Source organism: Rhinichthys klamathensis, unplaced genomic scaffold (genome assembly GCF_029890125.1).
Source record: "Rhinichthys klamathensis goyatoka isolate OS25496 unplaced genomic scaffold, OSU_Roscu_1.1 h1tg000042l_1, whole genome shotgun sequence".
Lineage (NCBI taxonomy): Eukaryota > Metazoa > Chordata > Actinopteri > Cypriniformes > Leuciscidae > Rhinichthys > Rhinichthys klamathensis.
In genome coordinates this window covers 2,385,788-2,404,693 of record NW_026606589.1, presented here as the reverse complement: position 1 = coordinate 2,404,693, position 18,906 = coordinate 2,385,788, and the positions used below count along the sequence as shown (strand labels likewise).

The 18,906-nt window shown below is 42.1% G+C and overlaps 1 protein-coding gene across 2 annotated transcripts in view; it reads right to left on the bottom strand.

Moving 5' to 3' along the window:
* Positions 1-18,906, bottom strand: part of casq1b (calsequestrin 1b) — a 55,672-nt gene that overhangs the window by 4,555 nt on the left and 32,211 nt on the right. The window contains exons 2-8 of one of the 2 annotated variants that reach the window (XM_056247069.1): positions 16,006-16,038; positions 9,697-9,790; positions 7,358-7,458; positions 7,172-7,283; positions 6,952-7,025; positions 5,424-5,554; positions 5,264-5,309 (exon numbers count right to left, since the gene is read on the bottom strand). In XM_056247069.1, coding sequence (XP_056103044.1) covers positions 5,264-5,309; positions 5,424-5,554; positions 6,952-7,025; positions 7,172-7,283; positions 7,358-7,458; positions 9,697-9,790; positions 16,006-16,038 — 591 coding nt within the window. The remainder of the gene's footprint in view (positions 1-5,263; positions 5,310-5,423; positions 5,555-6,951; positions 7,026-7,171; positions 7,284-7,357; positions 7,459-9,696; positions 9,791-16,005; positions 16,039-18,906) is intronic. The other variant, XM_056247070.1, reaches the window with a different exon arrangement.

Genomic DNA, 18,906 nt, shown 5'->3' with positions numbered 1-18,906 from the left:
CCCTGCCCTCGTTTCATCACGGGTGGGGACACACATCAGCTTTGTGTGGCTTGTTTGGGAGTGGAGCATGCCCAGTCAGTTCTCGAGGGAGCTGACTGTGTGCATTGCGAACAGCTGTCCGTGAGGACGCTCCCGCCGGGCGTTCTTTGAGGAGGACGGTTCGGTGCGCGCTCCCCGAGGTGCGGGTTCCGCTGCTGCCGAGGCACAGCGTCGACGCACATCTTGGGGTTCGCAAATGGATCTAACAGCAGGGTTTGAGACGGGCTCTGCCCTATCTCAGCCTTCACCTGTAAGATCCAGTGCCTTATCTCAGGGAGAAGCACGCGCTACGGTTTCTTCTCCTCAAGATGAGGCACCAATGCTGCGACTATCCAGTTCTGAGGAATTGGATGTCGCCAGCATTGATGCAGGGGATTATGAGAGTTTGCCGCCTCATACCTCTGTTGATGAGGAGCTTTTGGAGGTTATAACTCGTGCTGTGTCTAAATTAAATATTGACTGGCCAGCCGAGGAACGTGATGATGCTAATAAAAAGAGTTTATTAGATGAGAGATTCCTTCCATCAAGATCACAACCTCCTCGTCGGGAGGATAAGAGAATTGCGTCGCGCAACAGATCTGTCTCTCCGTGCCAGCGTCATTTATGGTTAAATCTTTCTGATATCAAAGATAGAGAGAGGTCTGTTCTTCTGGACGCTCCGCTTTCTCCTGGAAGTCTATTCGGCGACGCTATAAATACAGTCGTCGATAGATTTCAGGAGAATAAAAAACAATCAGCGGCGTTCCAGAGGTTTCTACCGATCTAAAATCCATGAGACTGCTGGGCGGGGGCAGTATCGGCCATCTACTAGCTCCTCATAGCACCGTGTGCAACAGAAACAAAGCGTCGCCCCTCGGGCTCCTCCTCAATCAGGGGCGCCTGGATGGCGTTCGCAGTCAAAGCCGGTTAGAGGCAGGCAAGATCTGGGGACTGTCATCGTCTCTAAAAAGGTTGCGACAAAGAAGAAGTCCTGACGACAAGGCTATCAGGCTTCTGAGGGTGATCCCCTCCGGGGAGGGACGGTTTCGAGAAATCGTTCCTCCTCGGCGCCCTCTGGGGGGCGATTCTCTGAGGAGAGTCACAGCGCTGCCAGTTCGGTTGTTCCCTGCCGGTTCGCCGTTTCAGGGCACCGAGGTGTCAGCGTCCCCATGCGATCCTCTGAGGAGGGTCGTAAAGCAGTCAGTTCGGTTGTTCTCTGCTGGTTCGCCGTTTCAGGGCGCCGAGGTGCCTGCATTTCTCAACGATCCTCCGAGGAGGGTCATAGAACAGTCAGTTCGGTTGTTCCCTGCCGATTCGCCGTTACAGGGCACCGTAATGGCTGTTCGATTAAATCCAGAGGCCAGTCTCGAGAGACTGGTACCCTTAGTAGAATTTCTGGCAGCGTGGAAACTATAGCAATATATATCTCGTTGGGTCCTGCATATAATAGAGGGGGGTTACAGAATTCAGTTCGGTTCTCGTCCGCCCAGATTTATGGGGGTCCTCCCAACCGTGGTGGACCCCGAGCAGGCTCTGGTTATGGAGCAGGAAGTGCTGACTCTTCTACGAAAGGGGGCTATAGAAAGGGTTCCTCCTACCAGCAGGGAGTCAGGGTTTTACAGCCGGTACTTCATTGTTCCAAAAAAGGATGGGGGGTTGCGTCCGATTCTAGATCTGCGTCAACTAAACTGCAGGGTTCAGAAACTCAAGTTCAAAATGCTTACACTCAAACAGATTGTTTCACAGATTCAGTCCGAGGACTGGTTTGTACCGATTGATTTGAAGGACGCATACTTCCATATTTCCATCCATCCTCATCACAGGAAGTTCCTGAGGTTTGCTTTCGGGGGAGAAGCATACCAATATCGGGTTCTTCCGTTTGGCCTAGGTTTATCACCCCGCACTTTCACGAAATGCGTGGATGCAGCTCTGGCTCCCTTGAGACTCCAGGGCATCCGCGTGTTGAACTATATCGACGATTGGTTGATTTTAGCTCAATCCGAGCAGATGGCAGTTCGGCATCGAGATGTCGTTCTGTCTCACATGAAGATGCTGGGGTTAAGGCTCAACACCAAAAAGAGTGTGCTCCTCCCTTCTCAGAGGACCACTTTCCTAGGTGTAGTTTGGGATTCGACAACAATGCGAGCACAATTGTCTCCAATTCGTATTTCTTCGATTCTCACAGCCGTAAAGAATGTAAAACTAGGCCAGTCACTCACTGTGAAACGGTTTCAGAGACTGTTGGGTCTCATGGCAGCTGCGTCCAACGTAGTAACTTTTGGCCATCTGTACATGAGACCCTTGCAGTGGTGGCTCAGGATCAAGGGGTTTTCTCCGAGGGGAAATACGTTTCGCATGATCAAGGTCACGCGGCGATGCCTATGTGCCTTGGTCATGTGGAACAAACCTCGGTTCCTCGCCCAAGGCCCAGTGTTGGGGGCTTCTTGTCGACGCGTAACGCTATTGACGGATTCTTCCCTCACAGGTTGGGGGGCGGTCATGAGTGGTCGCTCGGCGAAGGGTCTTTGGCAGGACCATCTTCTTTCCTGGCACATAAATCGTCTAGAAATGATGGCGGTGTTTCAAGCACTCAAACACTTCCTGCCAGACCTGAGAGGTCACCATGTGCTTGTCCGTACGGACAACACGTCGGCGGTCTCATATATCAACCATCATGGGGGTCTGAGGTCACAACATCTCTGCAAACTGGCTCATCAGATCCTCCTATGGGCCCAGGGGAAATTACTGTCTCTCAGGGCAGTTTATATTCCAGGGCATTTAAATCAGGGAGCGGATATCCTGTCAAGGCAGGGGCTGAGGCCCGGGGAATGGAGACTTCACCCCGAGGTGTTGAAGCTCCTTTGGGAGAATTTCGGTCAAGCTCAGGTCGACCTTTTCGCATCGTCAGATTCAACACACTGTCCCATGTGGTTCTCCCTCACGCACCCAGCTCCCCTCGGGCTGGATGCGATGGTGCAGGTGTGGCCGAGGCTACACCTGTATGCTTTTCCGCCGATATCTTTGCTCCTGGGAGTTCTGGAGAGGGTTCGCCGGGAAGGGGTCCGTCTGTTGTTAGTAGCCCCGTACTGGCCGGCCCGAGTTTGGTTCTCGGACCTAGTGTCCCTTCTAGACGGCTCTCCCATGGAGATTCCGATCAGGAGGGACCTTCTGTCCCAAGCAGAGGGCACGATTTTTCACCCCCGCCCGGAACTGTGGAAACTGTGGGCTTGGCCCCTGAGGGGGCTCAGCTCATAGAATCAGGTCTCTCGACTGAGGTCGTGGAGACCATACTCCAGTCTAGAGCTCCCTCCACGAAAAAACTCTATGCTTTTAAACGGAAACTGTTCTCTGCCTGGTGCGGAGAACGTCTTACGAATCCTGTTATCTGCCCTGTTGGTACAGTACTTTATTTTTATGCAAGAACGCTTTTCTGCTGGATTATCTCCTTCCACCTTGAAGGTGTATGTGGCGGCTATATCTGCTTACCACACTCCTTTGAGTGGTGCTTTATTAGGAAGAGATCCTCTCATTACTCGTTTTCTCCGTGGTACCCTGAGGCTGAGGCCTGCATTGCGCAATAGAGCACCGGCCTGGGATCTGGCCGTTGTACTGGAGGGCTTGGCTTTGGCTCCCTTCAAGCCCATTGAAGAGGTTTCAGAAAAGTTCCTTACTCTAAAAACTTTATTTCTCATTGCTATTTCGTCTATCAAGAGGATTGGTGATTTGCAAGCCTTGTCGGTTGCTCCTTCATGCCTAGAATTTGCACCTGGCATGGTGAAGGCCTTTCTTCACCCTAGGCAGGGTTATATTCCTAAGGTCCCTAATAACGTTACGGGCCCAATTGTGCTGCAGGCCTTCTGTCCCTTTAATACACCAGATCAGTAAAGACTTCATCTGCTGTGCCCTGTTCGGGCATTGGATGCTTACGTGCACAGAGCTGCCCTGTGGCGTAATTCAGATCAACTTTTTGTCTGTTTTGGGTCACCTAGAAAAGGTAACCCTGCTTCCAAGCAGGTTATGAGTAAGTGGATAGTCGAGGCTATTTCACTTGCCTATGAAGCGGCTGGTCAGCCATCACCTTTGGCTGTCCGGGCCCATTCTACCAGGGGTATGGCTGCCTCTAAGGCTTTGTTGTCGGGGGTCTCCCTCAATGACATCTGTGATGCGGCGGGTTGGTCCTCACCGCATACATTTGTGAGATTTTATGGCTTGGATCTTGGCTCCACTCCAGGTTCCAGGGTGCTTGCTCCTTAGTGTGTGCAGTGACTTCACACAGGACAGGCATTTGCTACTATGGCGTTGTGGGTATGGTGTTCCCACCGCATCTCGACGCAGCTCGAGTTCCCTTTAAAGGGAACGTCTCAGGTTACGTATGTAACCCTGGTTCCCTGAGAGGGTAATGAGATGCTGCGTCGCCCTGCCATACTCCCTGCATGCCTGTGATAGACTTGCTTCGGCTTTTCAGAAGCTGACGCGGTCTGTTTTCAGGGGTGCTTTATAGCTTCCTGGTCGGTGACGTCACCCGCCTATGACGTCTCGCTTTTCCATTGAACTGATTATACACGTGCTTCACGACGCAATCACGCAGGGCGTTCCCACTGCGTCTCAACGCAGCGTCTCGTTCCCTCTCAGGGAACCAGGGTTACATACGTAACCTGAGACATTTTCAAACTGGGGTGCATTTTGAGAGACAAAAAAAGATGGGAAAAAAAAGGATTTTAGGACAGTCAAAGATAGCATGCACACTTAAGATATTAAAATAAAAAATGTTTAATGTAACATAATAACTGTTACATTCACATTGATCAAATTAAAAAATTTGTAATTTAATAATATTATACAATTAATAATATTACTGTTTTGGTCTTCTTCCTAAAGACTGGTCAGAATGAGAGAAACCATGAGACTAACTGACATTATTTTACTCATTGACATATAGTTTATAATGGTGAGAAAAATGCATGTAGTTTTGTAAACACACAATTTTTTTAAATTCTTCATAGTATCACACTTATTTTTTTCTCTCACATTAAATGGATTTTTACTGATACACAAACCTGTTGTTTGGACCATTTGGTCAAAAAATTTTATAATGTCACTCCCTAAATATGATGTCAGTAAGATCAAAACATAATTTATGAAAAAGACTCATATTGCACATAAATGGCAAATAAGATCAAATAAACTATTTTGAATTCCCATATAGACTAAGTTAGTTTTGGATAACGGATTGACTTTGTCTTACCCAGATCTCATACATGCTGTGGGCCTCCAATTTTCTCAGAGTTGGTCTAAAATAAATACAAAAATAAGTAACAAGTAAGAAAAATTATTTTATTCAAGCATCCTTCTGAGAGGACTTTTGAGAAAAAGTGTGATTTTATTTTGTTTTTCTCAGAGTTCACCTGTCGTGTTCCTCAATGTAGCTAATGATGTCCTCCTCCATGTAGGGTTTGCCAGGGATGGTGACAGGTTTGCTCATGAAGGGCTCATAGAAATCCACTTCATTCATCTGCAGTTTTAATTTCTTAGCAATCTGGAAACATTCAGAGATTACGCACACCAGACACAATGAATGAATACAGGGCTCATTAAAGTAATCCTATTGTGCTTTTTGGGATGTTAAAATAAGCTTTGATAAAGCTTTTTGATAAAGCTTTGATAAAGCTGTTTGTGAATGTAAAAGGTTTCAAAGATCAAAGTGCAGATAAATGGAGTTATTGTCTCCCAAAAGAAAGAACCGATTCTGAATTGCCTGAAATGAGTCGTCAGTAATTCCAGTCATAAGCCCTGTCCCAAATGGCACACTTTATGCACTTTCTTGTGGACTTACAAAGTGCAGTCTCATGTAAGACCTCAAGTGTTTAGGGTGCCATTTGGGACAGCGCCTTACTTCCTGCTTGAACCTTTATAACAAATTTGCAGAAAGCCATCCAATGGTCTTTACTGGCTGCCTGTGAACAGCGTCTTCTTTGACCGGCGACCTACTTTGATCGAGTTTGGTTCATGTTGTCGACATGTCGAGAAGATGCTTTCTGCGCTGCCAAAGCAAATCTACTTTGATGCACTATCAAAGGATGAGAACGTGGGCTGGAATTGATAATTCATTTCACTCTGTATTAGAGCTGCATGATTAGTAGTTAAAAGATCGAGATCTCGATTCAAACACCCATGCGATCTTATCCCTAAATGACAACAATTCGGCTATGTCTATTTAATCTTTGACAAGTATGATTACAGCGAACATTCAAATCTGTGTTGGCGCTGCCGCTGACCTAGTGAGAGCAGTTGTTATGTAGGCTATAGATATGAAACAGATTCCCAGTCTTTTCAACCACACATTATATTTCTGTTACAATAAATCAAACGATCACAGAACTACTGGAATAAAAGCTTATAGTTCGGATATAAACACTGTTATGTCACAGCTCTATTCTGCATAAAATTGCTGAGGAAGATCCGGAGCTGAAATTCATATATGGGTATTTGGTTTCTGACTCAAGCTGTAAGCGATAGGAACTTTTAAAATAGCAAAACAGGGACACTTTAAAGGTTTCTAGTCTGCTTTCAAGGGTTTATAGTTTAAAATTTTATGTTTTCCTACTTAATCCTAAAAATAATTTGAATGTGTGTTGTGTTGAAGCCGGCAGTCTTGTGGGAAGCTCTGTGACACAGCAGCATTTATTTGAAATTTAAATCTTTTGTAACATTATACATGTCTTTACTGTCACTTTTGATCAATTTAAATTTAAATTATTAAATTTGTATTAGATTTTTACTTGCTCTTTAAGCATACTTTAATTACTTGTCATTTAATAAATGGGGTGTGTAGATACAGGCGTCATAGTTGAATGAATGAATGAATGAATGAATGAATGAATGAATGAATGAATGAATGAATGAATGAATGAATGAATGAATGAAAGCACCTACTTTTGGCTCAAATGTGGCAAAGAACTTGATGAAGGGATGAAATTCCTCAGCTGCGTCATCATACTCAATGAAGTCTGAGAAATAACAAATTTGGCATTAAGGAAATTGCTTGTTAAAATGAATTTACAAAAAAGTACAACCTATGCTGGAATCATATCCTGAAATTATTTGGAGCTTTTATCAGTGTTTGTACATGGCAAACACTCAATGGCATACTAACGTGAAGATTTCTCGCTCTTGAAGTAGCCCATGAGTTTAATGTCCTCCTCGATGTTATGAAAGCCTTTGAGCTCTCGGTCATTACTGATGATCTCCACTGGTTCCTCAATCACCTGATAGAAGAACTACTGAATTACCAGTGACATTTAGGTGTGTGATCTATAATCATGATGTATAAAGCACTCACATCATAGAGGAATTCAAGCAGCGTGTCGGCTGCTAACTCTCCATCGTACTCTATGATCTCGTCATCAGCGAAGATGTAAATGCTGTCCACCTCCGGCATGCCTGCAGAAAACAAGTGTCTGATAAATGTTTAAGAGGCGATAGATGGATTGGCTCATTCAACAGATAAAAGATGGTCTGGATACTATATAAACATTTGTACGAAATGATTTGCCCAAGATGGTCCGTATTTATCAACCAATGATAGCCCTAATTTTACTTTTAAAATCAGAAGACAATGTTTTAATGCTTTAATGTTTAGGATAAGAGTGTTGTTCTAGTAACATAAATGATTATTGATCAAGGAACATGTTATACTTGTGCAAATTGCATTAAAGAAACAGATCCTTCAACTACTGGGAGGGGACGTGTTCGGCTCAATTCCTAGTTTTGTCGTGGCCACAACATATTAACTCAAGCGGAACATGATAATATGTCGTGGCCACAAGATATTCATTTGTGGGAATGTTATTAACTCGTGGGAACATGATAATATGTCATGGCCATGAGATATTACTTCGTGGGAATGTCATATTAACTTGTGGGAACGTAATAAAACATTTTGAGATAATTTTGTCGCGGTAACGACATGTCGTGGCCACGCGATGTAAAGTCGTGACCTCCATATTATGTTAGGGGAACGATATATTTTTCTCGTGGCCACGACTTCTTTATGCTGAGGGAACGACATATATTTCTCATGGCAACGAGTTAAATGCATAAACAACCTGTGTGATCAACGGCTCTGGATAGGCCTATAATCAATTATCAATAAATTATGAAAGTATATGTAAGAACATAAAATAAAATAGGCCTACAAGAAATAATTTTTATCCATCCGATCTCACAGCCTTTTAAATCCATTCACTGATCGTTTCTTTATTTAAGTGAACTTCCCGTAATATTTCTGTGCGCCTATAAAAAAAGTCATAGGCCTGTAATCAAAGCTTTACTTGCATAACGTTGAGCATTTGTTGTATTTACAAAATATTGGCTATTATATAATATGGTACTTTATAAAATGGTTAGTTCCAGTTCTATGATGTTAGTTCCAATGACACTACGATCATTAAAGGACCAGGTGGTGAATTGTGTAGAAAGCTACAAATATCTTTAGGTTCTAAACTGACTTATGAAAAGAACTGGACATCAGCATCTGTTTTGCCTCAGAAAGCTGTCCAGATTTCACATTGTTATTGGGCTTATATTGAACCAGTCTTGTCATTCTCCCTTGCGTCGTGGTTTGGTAACTTGTCTTTGAAGAACAAAAATTATTTGAACCAAATTGTTAAGTGGGCTAGTAAGATTAGTGAACTACAACTTAAGCAGGTCTTTACTCCAACCAGCTACAGCGTAAGGCGAGTTTTCTTATTAGAGATTGTTCCCACCCTTTACATGCTGAGTTTCAACTCCTCCGCTGGTTTGTGGTCCCTAGGTGGAGAACTAGACGACATAGGAATACTTTTGTACCTGCAGCTATAGAATTAATAAATAAAAATAGCAGGAGATGATATTTTTTTGCTATGCATGGCACTTTATGTATTTTAGTTTTGTATACTTTTGTATTTAAAAAAAAATATTTTATATGTTTCAATTTTGTATGGATTTTGAATGGAATTAAAAGACTGTTGAATGGGATAGATAAAAATGTACAAGGAATATTCTTTTAACATTTATTGATAAGAATCTTCATTCAAATGCTGTTGTATAGGCACCATCACACACAATACAATATAACAGGCAACATGTCAATATAATCATTTCTTAATTCTGCACTTTTTCTTAATTAAAAATAAATAGTATTATAGGCCTATCCATTTCTAATAATTCCAGATTGCTATGGTCGCACAGGTTGTTTACGCATTTAAAGTGGCCATGAGAAATAGATATATCATTCCCTCAACATAAACACGACATAAGGATGTTGTTACCTCATCAAAATGATATTGTGGCCAGTCTGGCCACGGCTTATTTTTGTGTTCAAACTAGTTAATATGGCGTGGCCACGACAAAACTAAGTGAACATGTCTCCTCCCGGTCATCATATTCAACAAATAACATATGTTAAACATTTAATCAGCCTCACGTCCAACTTGCATGACTTTAACAAATGCAATTTCAGTCTGTTGCTCAAAAATAAAAAAATAAAAAAGCTAGTGCAAAGTTTCAGAAGACCAGAGCTATATGGACTACCTTACACTTCAACAGACTACTGGAAACCGAAGGTAAGAATTGTATTACAGGCTGTAAATGGAAGATTATGTATTTCAGATGCATTCATAGGATGGGATCAGAGATTACCTAGCTTCTTAGCAACAGCTCTGTCTTTCTTTGAATCCACCAGGCCGAATCCAATGTCCTCATCCTCAAGATCATCAAGCACCTGGGCGGCAAGCTGCAGGAACAGCAAAGAGTTTATTGTAACGTATACGAGTCTACATCAGAAACATAGAATAAAACACAGAGCCTTCAGTCCTTTACTAATAGCAAAATCCTTTAAGAGTAGGCCATTAAGCACTACAGCCATAAAACACAACCACAACCTCTCTCACACTCAATATACTCAAAGCCTAAACGAGACACAAGGCCATTAATGCAAATGCCAGGAGTGCTGCCTTTGCACCTTCTAAATCTGTATGAAATAGGACCTAGAGAAAGACAAGAGATCTGACCGATGCAGAGTCTGATCAGGCATGTCAAAGACTGGACACATAGACACAGGTGCAAATGTATGTATGCTGTTGCTTAGGTCAACCGCATACATAAACATCAAGAGACAGACCAATGCACACTATGATTCTCAACACAACATAAGTATGTGTCCATTTTATAATTTCAGCTTGTATACACGCATGCTTGAAATAAGTGCATAACATAATAGTAACATTCATTACATTAAACATATGAATAAAAATATCATAAATAACTATTTACCTTCAGACGGAGAACTACAATCTCAGTCGCACCGATATGTCCTTCACTAAAGACTGCACTAATACATCTGTGTTGAACAGCTGATTATTAAATCTAATTCCTCCTCCTGTCAGCTTGATCAAATACCCACATACTTACTCAAACACTTTTTCTGTCACACATTTTAAGTCCAATGAAGATGAAGATGGGTGAGGTAGTCCAAAATAGCATCATGGTTTACTAAATAAAGTAAAACAGATATCCAAAAGGGTGCAAACAAAGCGAAACTGCATGCATGGCAAAAACAACCGGACAATGAACTGAATGAACTAAGAAACTTAAATACTCGAGGATAATTACTAAAAAATCTTAAGCTACGTTCAGACTATCAGTTCAAATACTATTTTTGTGCATATCCGATTGAAATCTGATCAGATTTAGCAAGTGTGAATGACAAAAAAGCACATGAAATGCAAAATCTTATTCAAATTGCATTTCTTGAAATCTGTTTCAGTCTGACTGCTCTGATCGGATTTCTCGTGGTTTGTGTGACTTTCTCACGAGGGAGCCTGGTGGAGCCGGAAGGACAATGGTCACAGGTGAAGTCGAGGGTGCGAGAAGCCAAGGCTTTAAGGCTACCCACATTAAGGCTACTGCCTGGTTTAAGGCTACCCACAATCAGGCACCTGTGTACATATCCATTATGCTGTCACTTTATGCTCCACCTAGATCCCTGAGATCGGAGAATCATCATCTTTTATGTGTGAGTAGGACAAAATATAAACATAGGGGTGACAGAGCATTTTCTTGAGCGGGTCCAAAACTATGTAATGATCTCCCCCTCGCTATTAAATCACCCAAATCACTTCCTACTTTTAAACAGGTTAAAATCACATCTGTTAAACGCTGCATGTGAATTCTCTTGAAGGGGTTTCGATTGCAACTGTGTCGGTTCTATGTATTGTTTTATATATTTTTTTATATGTACTGATGTTGTGTGTGATTGTAAAGCACTTTGGGCAACTTGTGTTGTATTAAACTGTGCTATATAAGAAGAAAGAAAGAAAGAAAGAAGCCGGATCTGACTGGTCGACAAGCCAAGGTGGAGCTGAGGGCTCGGAGAGATGAGGCAGAGCCAGGGAATCGCCACAACACTGAACAGATTCTGGGTGAGGAAACGGGCTTGGTGTTGGACTGAACCAGTGGCGACAAGGACAACTCTATGCTGGACAGGAATAGTGGCGACGAAGACAACTCTGTGTTGAACGGGACTAGTGGTAACGAAGATAAATCAGAGCAAATTGGGCCCACCAGAGGCAGAATAGGTTCGTGAGCGGGAATCGATCAGCCACTCCCACTGGCACAGATGTTATGGCCGGCCCATGGAAACTCCCCATTGGGGCAACGTCAATGGAAGCGATATCCATATCTTTTGGGTCTGGTATTTTGTCAGGCTGTAGTGGATGTAGTAATCGCATAATGCAGAAGAATCCAAACAAACACTACTTTATTAATCCACAAAGGAACATACAGGAGATCGCTGGAGCAAACTAACACAACCACATAACCATAAATACTAATTAATTACTAGGGAGACTAATAATGATCAGGAACACAGGCAAAATGAGAACAGGGAAAGATGGGCAGGACCAGCGGGGACGGGAGTCTCAAGGGGTGCTTCTTGATACTCAAATTAATGCTTCCTCATTTCCTTGTTCCTCCGTCCTCCAGGAAAAAATAAAACCCAGAATCCGATCGAACTCAGCCATCTTGAAGGGCATCTCAATTCTCCATTTGCACCCCAAGGAGGTGACAAACGAGGAGTGAGAAAGCTTCCTGAGGAGTCATGAGTGAGGATACACTTCCCTCGCATCCTAAGGGGGTGGAGCTAAGATGTGAGGAAAGGAAGCAAGGAAAGGAAACGAGCAAGCACAAATTAGAAATGAAAAGTACCCAAAATATCCTCTTCCATTTCCTCCAAAAAATCAGAGGCAAACTGCAGCTCACTCTCAGTGACGAGAGTGTGGGTGATGCTTTCCTCCATGCACTCGTACTCCACAAGCAGTCCCACAGCAATGTATCTGGCAATGTATCTCACACTGGAGGCCTTATAATAACGATTATCTCTCTCTCTCTCTCTCTCTCTCTCTCTCTCTCTCTCTCTCTCTCTCTCTCTCTCTCTCTCTCGATGCTGCTCCAGGTGGAGCTCTAAGGAGCAATTTATATAAAAGTAGAAGCCAAGAAGGCTAAAGGGGAGTCTAACAACTTAAAAATAATGCCTACTGAAAAGCAGGGGCCTCAAAAGACAATTCTCATAACAAGAAGAAGCCTAACAATGCTCCAGAGAGATAAGAAGGCTCAGAGAGCCCAAAACCGCTTCTTGAGGAGGCTCTGTGGAGCCTAATCAATTCGATCCAGATGTAGGTGAAGCTCAAAGAGTGGAGGCTAAAATAACTTTTTATAGCAAGTGGAGGCCCATGGTCCTAAAGGCAGTGGCCAATGAGGGTCAAAAGCCTGACAACTCAGCATTACTGCATGGTGGAACTCTGCGGATGGAGGCCCCTACATGACAACTCTCTAAAGCGAGAGGAGGCCTGGCAACATCCTACACTCAGAACAGCTTACCAAGAACTACTTGATGACGCTTTCTCAGTGGGAGCTCTAGGAAGCGGATGCCCAAAAATACTTCCATAAAATAAACAGTCAGGCAGGCTCCCGGAGAGAATAACTACCTGACAGAACTATCAGAACATTAGCTCTGAGAAAGCGAAAACCGGAGCAAAAACGCTAATCATAGTGAGAGGGCATAACAAGCTCCATAGAAAGCAGTAACTATGGAGGCTCACTGAAGCCTACTACTTAGTAAACTGTCCAATGTCAGACAACGCATTCACAACCAGCCTCTAATGCCAAACCATCAGTAAGGCAGATGTTGGAATAAAAAAACATACTGCCAAAAACATCATAGGTCTAGCTTTAGGGTCAGATGTAAAAGTGTTTCAGAGTTCCACCTGACCTCAGTCAGGAGATGGAAGGGGGGCTTTCTGGTCTCGCCTCCAGTCCTCAGACCTGGACCGGCGTGGTATAAAGGTCTTAAAAGTCGCTGAGCGCGCCTCCGCCTCCCAAAACTTCCTGACCACTGTCTCGACAGAATCTCGGAAGGCGAAACTGGTGCATTGAGGATAATTTTTTTTCTTCTCCCCGATGTCGGACAGATTTACCCAGAGATGTCTCTCCATAGCTACCATGGATCGACCGACTGCGGCGGCAGTCTGTTTGGTGCACGGAGAGCCAAATCTTCAGGGGGGAGCCCCTTGCCCTGGTCCAGGTCCTTCAGCAGTTCATCCTGGTAGGCTTGCAGCACAGCCATCGTGTGCAAAGCCGCCCCAGCCTGACCGGCTGCCGCATATACTCTGCCATTCAGACGTGATGTAACACACAGCGGCTTAATTGGCAGAAATGTCGTCTTCAATGTGGATGCCTCACCTACCGAGAGATAGCTGGCCAGCATCTTTTCTATCAGAGGCATCGACACATAACCATATTCCTGCATCCCCTCCACATCAGCATAGTTTGCCTATGCACGATGGAGGCAAGCAGAATATGGCTTTTTCCAAGATTTACGCCCCTCAGTGTAAAGATCTGGGAGAAAGAGAAGACTTGTTTGAGCTGGGTGGTTAAATCCCAAAAGGAAGCGTTCATCAAGGTGGCTGCGAGGGAGCTCACACTTCACATGTTTCTCTGGCAGATCTAATCTTTCCACGTTGCGAGACATAACGTCCAACAGCTCGTCATATGTGGGGTAGGTGGGCTGTGAGTGCTCAGAGACATCCTCGATCTCAACAGCCTCATACTGCTCATCTCGCTGCTGGATCAGATGATGTGAGAGATAACACATCTTCATCCTGCAGCTCGCTCTCGCCGGCGAGCTCCACTTGCGAGCCCCACGATTTCAGTCTCTTACTCACCTCAGCTGCAGCGGGTCCTGAACCACGAGAGATGGCTGTCCTGATTACCTCGAGAAAAGGGACAAACGAGAGTGAAGCTTCCTCATGGAAACTGAACGTGCATGCTCCTCGCCCAGGAACAAAACGCACATATCATGTGTGTCATCAGGTGTCAGGAAACACTGACACTGATGAACACACTTCCTGAAATTCATAGTGCTATTGCTGGCTATAGTTTGCCTATTTAGACACACGCTCAAACAGACAGTCTCCTGAAGATAAGAAAGAAGATGACGTATTTCACAGGTGTTCTTTTATACTCACGGTTGCACCAATGGTGACGTCATAGGCTGCCGCCTGTCAATGTCATGTTCATTGTCATGTTTAGACTCATGCTTGTACCGCCGTCTGGGGCAGTGTTTCCCAACCCTGCTCCTGAAGGACCCCCAACACTGCACGTTTTCTTTGTCTCCCTAATCAAACACACCAGATTCAACTCATCGGCTCATTATTGCATATATCCCCATGTGATAATGAGCAGATGAGTTGAATCAGGTGTGTTTGATTAGGGAGACAAAGAAAACGTGTAGTGTTGGGGTCCTTCAGAAGCAGGGTTGGGAAACACTGCTCTAGGGGATGCAGCGAGAGTTCCCTTTTGAAAGGGAAATTAAAATTGTGTTGTTAATTACTCACCCTCTTGTCGTTCCACACCCATAAGACCTTTGTTCATCTTCGGAACATAAATGAAGATATTTTTGATGGAATCCGAGAGCTTTCTGTCCCTCCATTGGGAGCAACGCAACATACACATTCAAGGTCCAGAATGATGTAATCCATGTGACTCCAGGGGTTTAACCTTAATTTTATGAAGTGCTTTGTTTGCACAAAAAAATATATATATTTACGAAAATATTGACCTGCAATCCAGTAGGGGGAGCACCATGACGCATATGTGTTGTGTTGACTTAAGACAGAAAGTTGTTCTGTGAACATGCTTTAGATAATATTATTTTGTAAATATAGCGGTTTATTGTGTTTTTTGCACAAACAAAGCACTTGCGTAGCTTCATCAAATTAAGGTTTAAACCACTGGAGTCACATGGATTACTTTAATGATGTCTTTCCTATCGTTCTGGACCTTGAATGTTTAAGTTGCGTTGCTCCCAATGAAGGGACTGAAAACTCTCGGATTTCATAAAAAATATCTTAATTTGTCTTCCGAAGATGAAAACAATAAATCAGCACACAAATGTCAAAGTCACTGCACTCACAACAAGACACTTGAGCTTCATTCCACCACATTTTTGCTACATCATTGTTTGTCCCTATCTTCCTGAATGAAATCAAAAAGGGTGTGTTTAACACAGCTCATGATGTACAGGTTGGGACGTGGTGACAAGCTAGAGGGTGAGCGGCACATTCAAAAACAGATAAACTAGTGGACGGATGCATTAATGGCAGCAGCAGGTCACTTGTCTCAGCCTCACAGGAAGTGCTATCCTGTAAAAACTCACTGCGACATCTCTCACCGGCCACATCCAACACGTCTGAAGGAGCATTATTTGTTCTTTCCATGGTTCTTACAAACCGCTCATATGTCATAAAACACCTTTAGAGTGGCTCTAGTGAGGGGGGAAGGATGCTGTTCAGATATTTTGGATGAAGCTTTAGTGATAAGCCAGACTTGAGAAACACAGAAAGAGAAAGAGAGAACAGAACAAAACACAATAATTTGAGGGCTTGAACATACCTGGTAGGTCAAGGCGGCAGGGCTTGTTAGCAACTGCAGAGAAAGGTCAGGTGACTTTAGATTTGAGCATAAAATAACTAACAGAGCATAAAATAAACTATTCTTGCTCTTAGTCACAGTTAAAGATTTAAAAACTAATTTGTTTTAGAGCTTAGGGAAATTGCTTTGTACAAGCCTCTCTGGACTCCTGCACTTCTGTTCTGTTTTTGTCTCAGCATGTCAACAGATGTTCAGAAACTAATTAAAACAAACAACCCAGGCTCATTGGAAATACGTGACTGCAAAAATGTATAGGCCTACCTATACACACATTTCACTGCAGTTTACAGCTGAAATAAACACAAGTGGTAGTAAAAAAACAACCAATTGTATTTATTTTCACACAAAATTATGATTACAGGTACAGATTATCGATACATTTTAGCAAGGTTCCTTGCACAATATGACATCAAAATACTTTTAATAGTGCATGATTTCATGAAATATTCTCACAAATAAGCACTTTTTTCCCCCTTAACACATTCTATTTACTATAAGTGAGGTTGCACCTACATCTAACTCACATTAGAATGTTAGTTGAGTATTAGTAGACTGGTAGGGTTAGGGTTAGAATAAATTGACATTTACTTGCAAAGTTACTTATAGTCAGTAGAATGTCTGTTGGAGGACCATCACAATAAAGAGTTAGCAAATATTAAGCAGACAGTCTACTAATACTCTAATGGGAGTTAGTTGACATGTAGTTGCAAAGTTACTTAGTCAACAGAATGTTCAAAAGGGACCATAGAGAATGCATTTGAAAAAAAAAATCTTTTAAAGGTATTACAGGAAAAATAAAATAGTAAAACCATTAAACAATTTTGTTGGATCCTGATAACTATCTTGCTTCATAAAATAAATGTTTTGCTGTACTTCTAGCACCAGATTGTTGATGTGAAGTATGCTTATTTGTGAGAATGTGACAGCTGATATGACTCAGCTATGATTCATATCTGACAGCATGTGCTAAGACAGAGAAAGAATCTTATAAAACAAAAAAAAAAGAACAAGAAAAAAGAAACACATTTCTTTTACCCTTAGGTTGTGTTCAGATCATTTTGATCCGGAGAGGATTTTCCCGTACCCGAAAATGCTAGTTAATGTTATTGCATTGGACTAAAATTTACTGACTTTACTCACCCAGAGTCTAACAACTTCCCAACAATGTTTTTATAATTTTTGTAATTCTTTGTGTGGTTTCTTCCACATTGTAACAAAAACTACCGGGCTAAAAAAAATGCTTTTAAGTCTCTCATTACGCTACATCATCACCAAATATTGTAACATAATCCACTGGAGGTGAGCTTGAAGAACCCAAGTACATTTTTATTTACATTCAATGTGAACAAATAATAAATAAAACTTTAAACCCCTCACTACAGCCGCCTACTCTCGCATTCATTTCAGGTGAGGCAAGGCGCATCTCAAACAAACCAAAATGGCTTTACCTTACTTTTCTTTTAATTAGGACAGGTTTTGTTTATTTTGGAATTGATCGATCATAGGCCTTATTTATCTGAGCTTCAGTTTTTGAGTGAAAAAAGTGTTATTTGTGAATAATTTTGTCAATTTTGCGTAAAACATGATTTTTTTTTACTGTTTATCACACTAGTGTTATTTTAATGTTTAATCAGGAAATTTGTTTTGAAATACTTTTATTTTGTAGAAAAAGGCACAAAGTCACACTTGTGGTGTTCAGGGTAAAAAAATACCGGCCTACAAAAAAATTGCTTATAAATCTCTTTTTATTCTATTTTTGTCACCAAATATTGGATTCAATCTTTTTGTCAAGTTGTTTTCTTTAAATTAGGACAGGTTTTGTATTTATTTTTTTAAACTGATTGATCGTAGGCCTCATTGATCTGAGCTTATATTGGTAAAAAAAAATGATCGCCAATTGAAAATGAATGGGGGAGTTGAAAATCAGAGAAACAATTAGTGTTCAGGAGCGTGTTCATCATGTTCATGTTTACATGTACATGTGGGCTTGCAAAAATAAAGGCCTCAGACCTGTACGTGTGTAGATACATGCATACTTGTGCATGAAAGAAAACAAGTTGACAAAAAGATTGAATCCAATATTTGGTGAAAAAAGAGCATAATGAGTTATTTATAAGCTATATTTTGTAGGCCTGTCATTTTGGACCGGAAACACCACGAGTGTGACTTTATGCCATTTTGTACAAAATAAAACCATTTCAAAACAAATTTCCTGGTTAATCATTAAAGCACAATAGTATGATAAACAGTGCCAACTTTTCATATTTTATGTAAAGTTGACAAAAATTGACAAAAATAATGCTTTTTTTTCCACTCAAAGTCTGAGGTACATAAGCTCAGATAAATAAGGCCTACGATTGACCAGTTCCAAAAATAAATACAAAACCTTTCCTAATAGAAAGAAAACAAGCTGACAAAAAGATTGACTCTAATATCTGGTGATAAGGTAGAATAACTAGAGATTTATAAGCATTGTTTTGCAGGCCGGTCATTTTTGACTATGCACATCACAAGTGTTATTACGGTGGCCGAGAGAGCTCAACGCGCTGCAACTGAAGAAAACGCATGCAAATAGAAGAAAACACATGCAAATAGAAAACAACGTGTGCAAATAGAAAAAAACACATGCAAATAAAATAAAACGCATGGAAATAGAAAAAAACGCGTGCAAATAAAAAAACACCTGCAAATTAAGAAAACATCTTCATCAGTTTCACAACACACGTGTGCTCCAAATACTCACAACACCACCAAATACATAAACGCGCTGCAAATAACACAGAACACAACGGAAATGTTTCCAGGGGAACCAAATAAGCGACGAACCCGGCTGGGACGTGCCGGCATTGATATCCATAAATC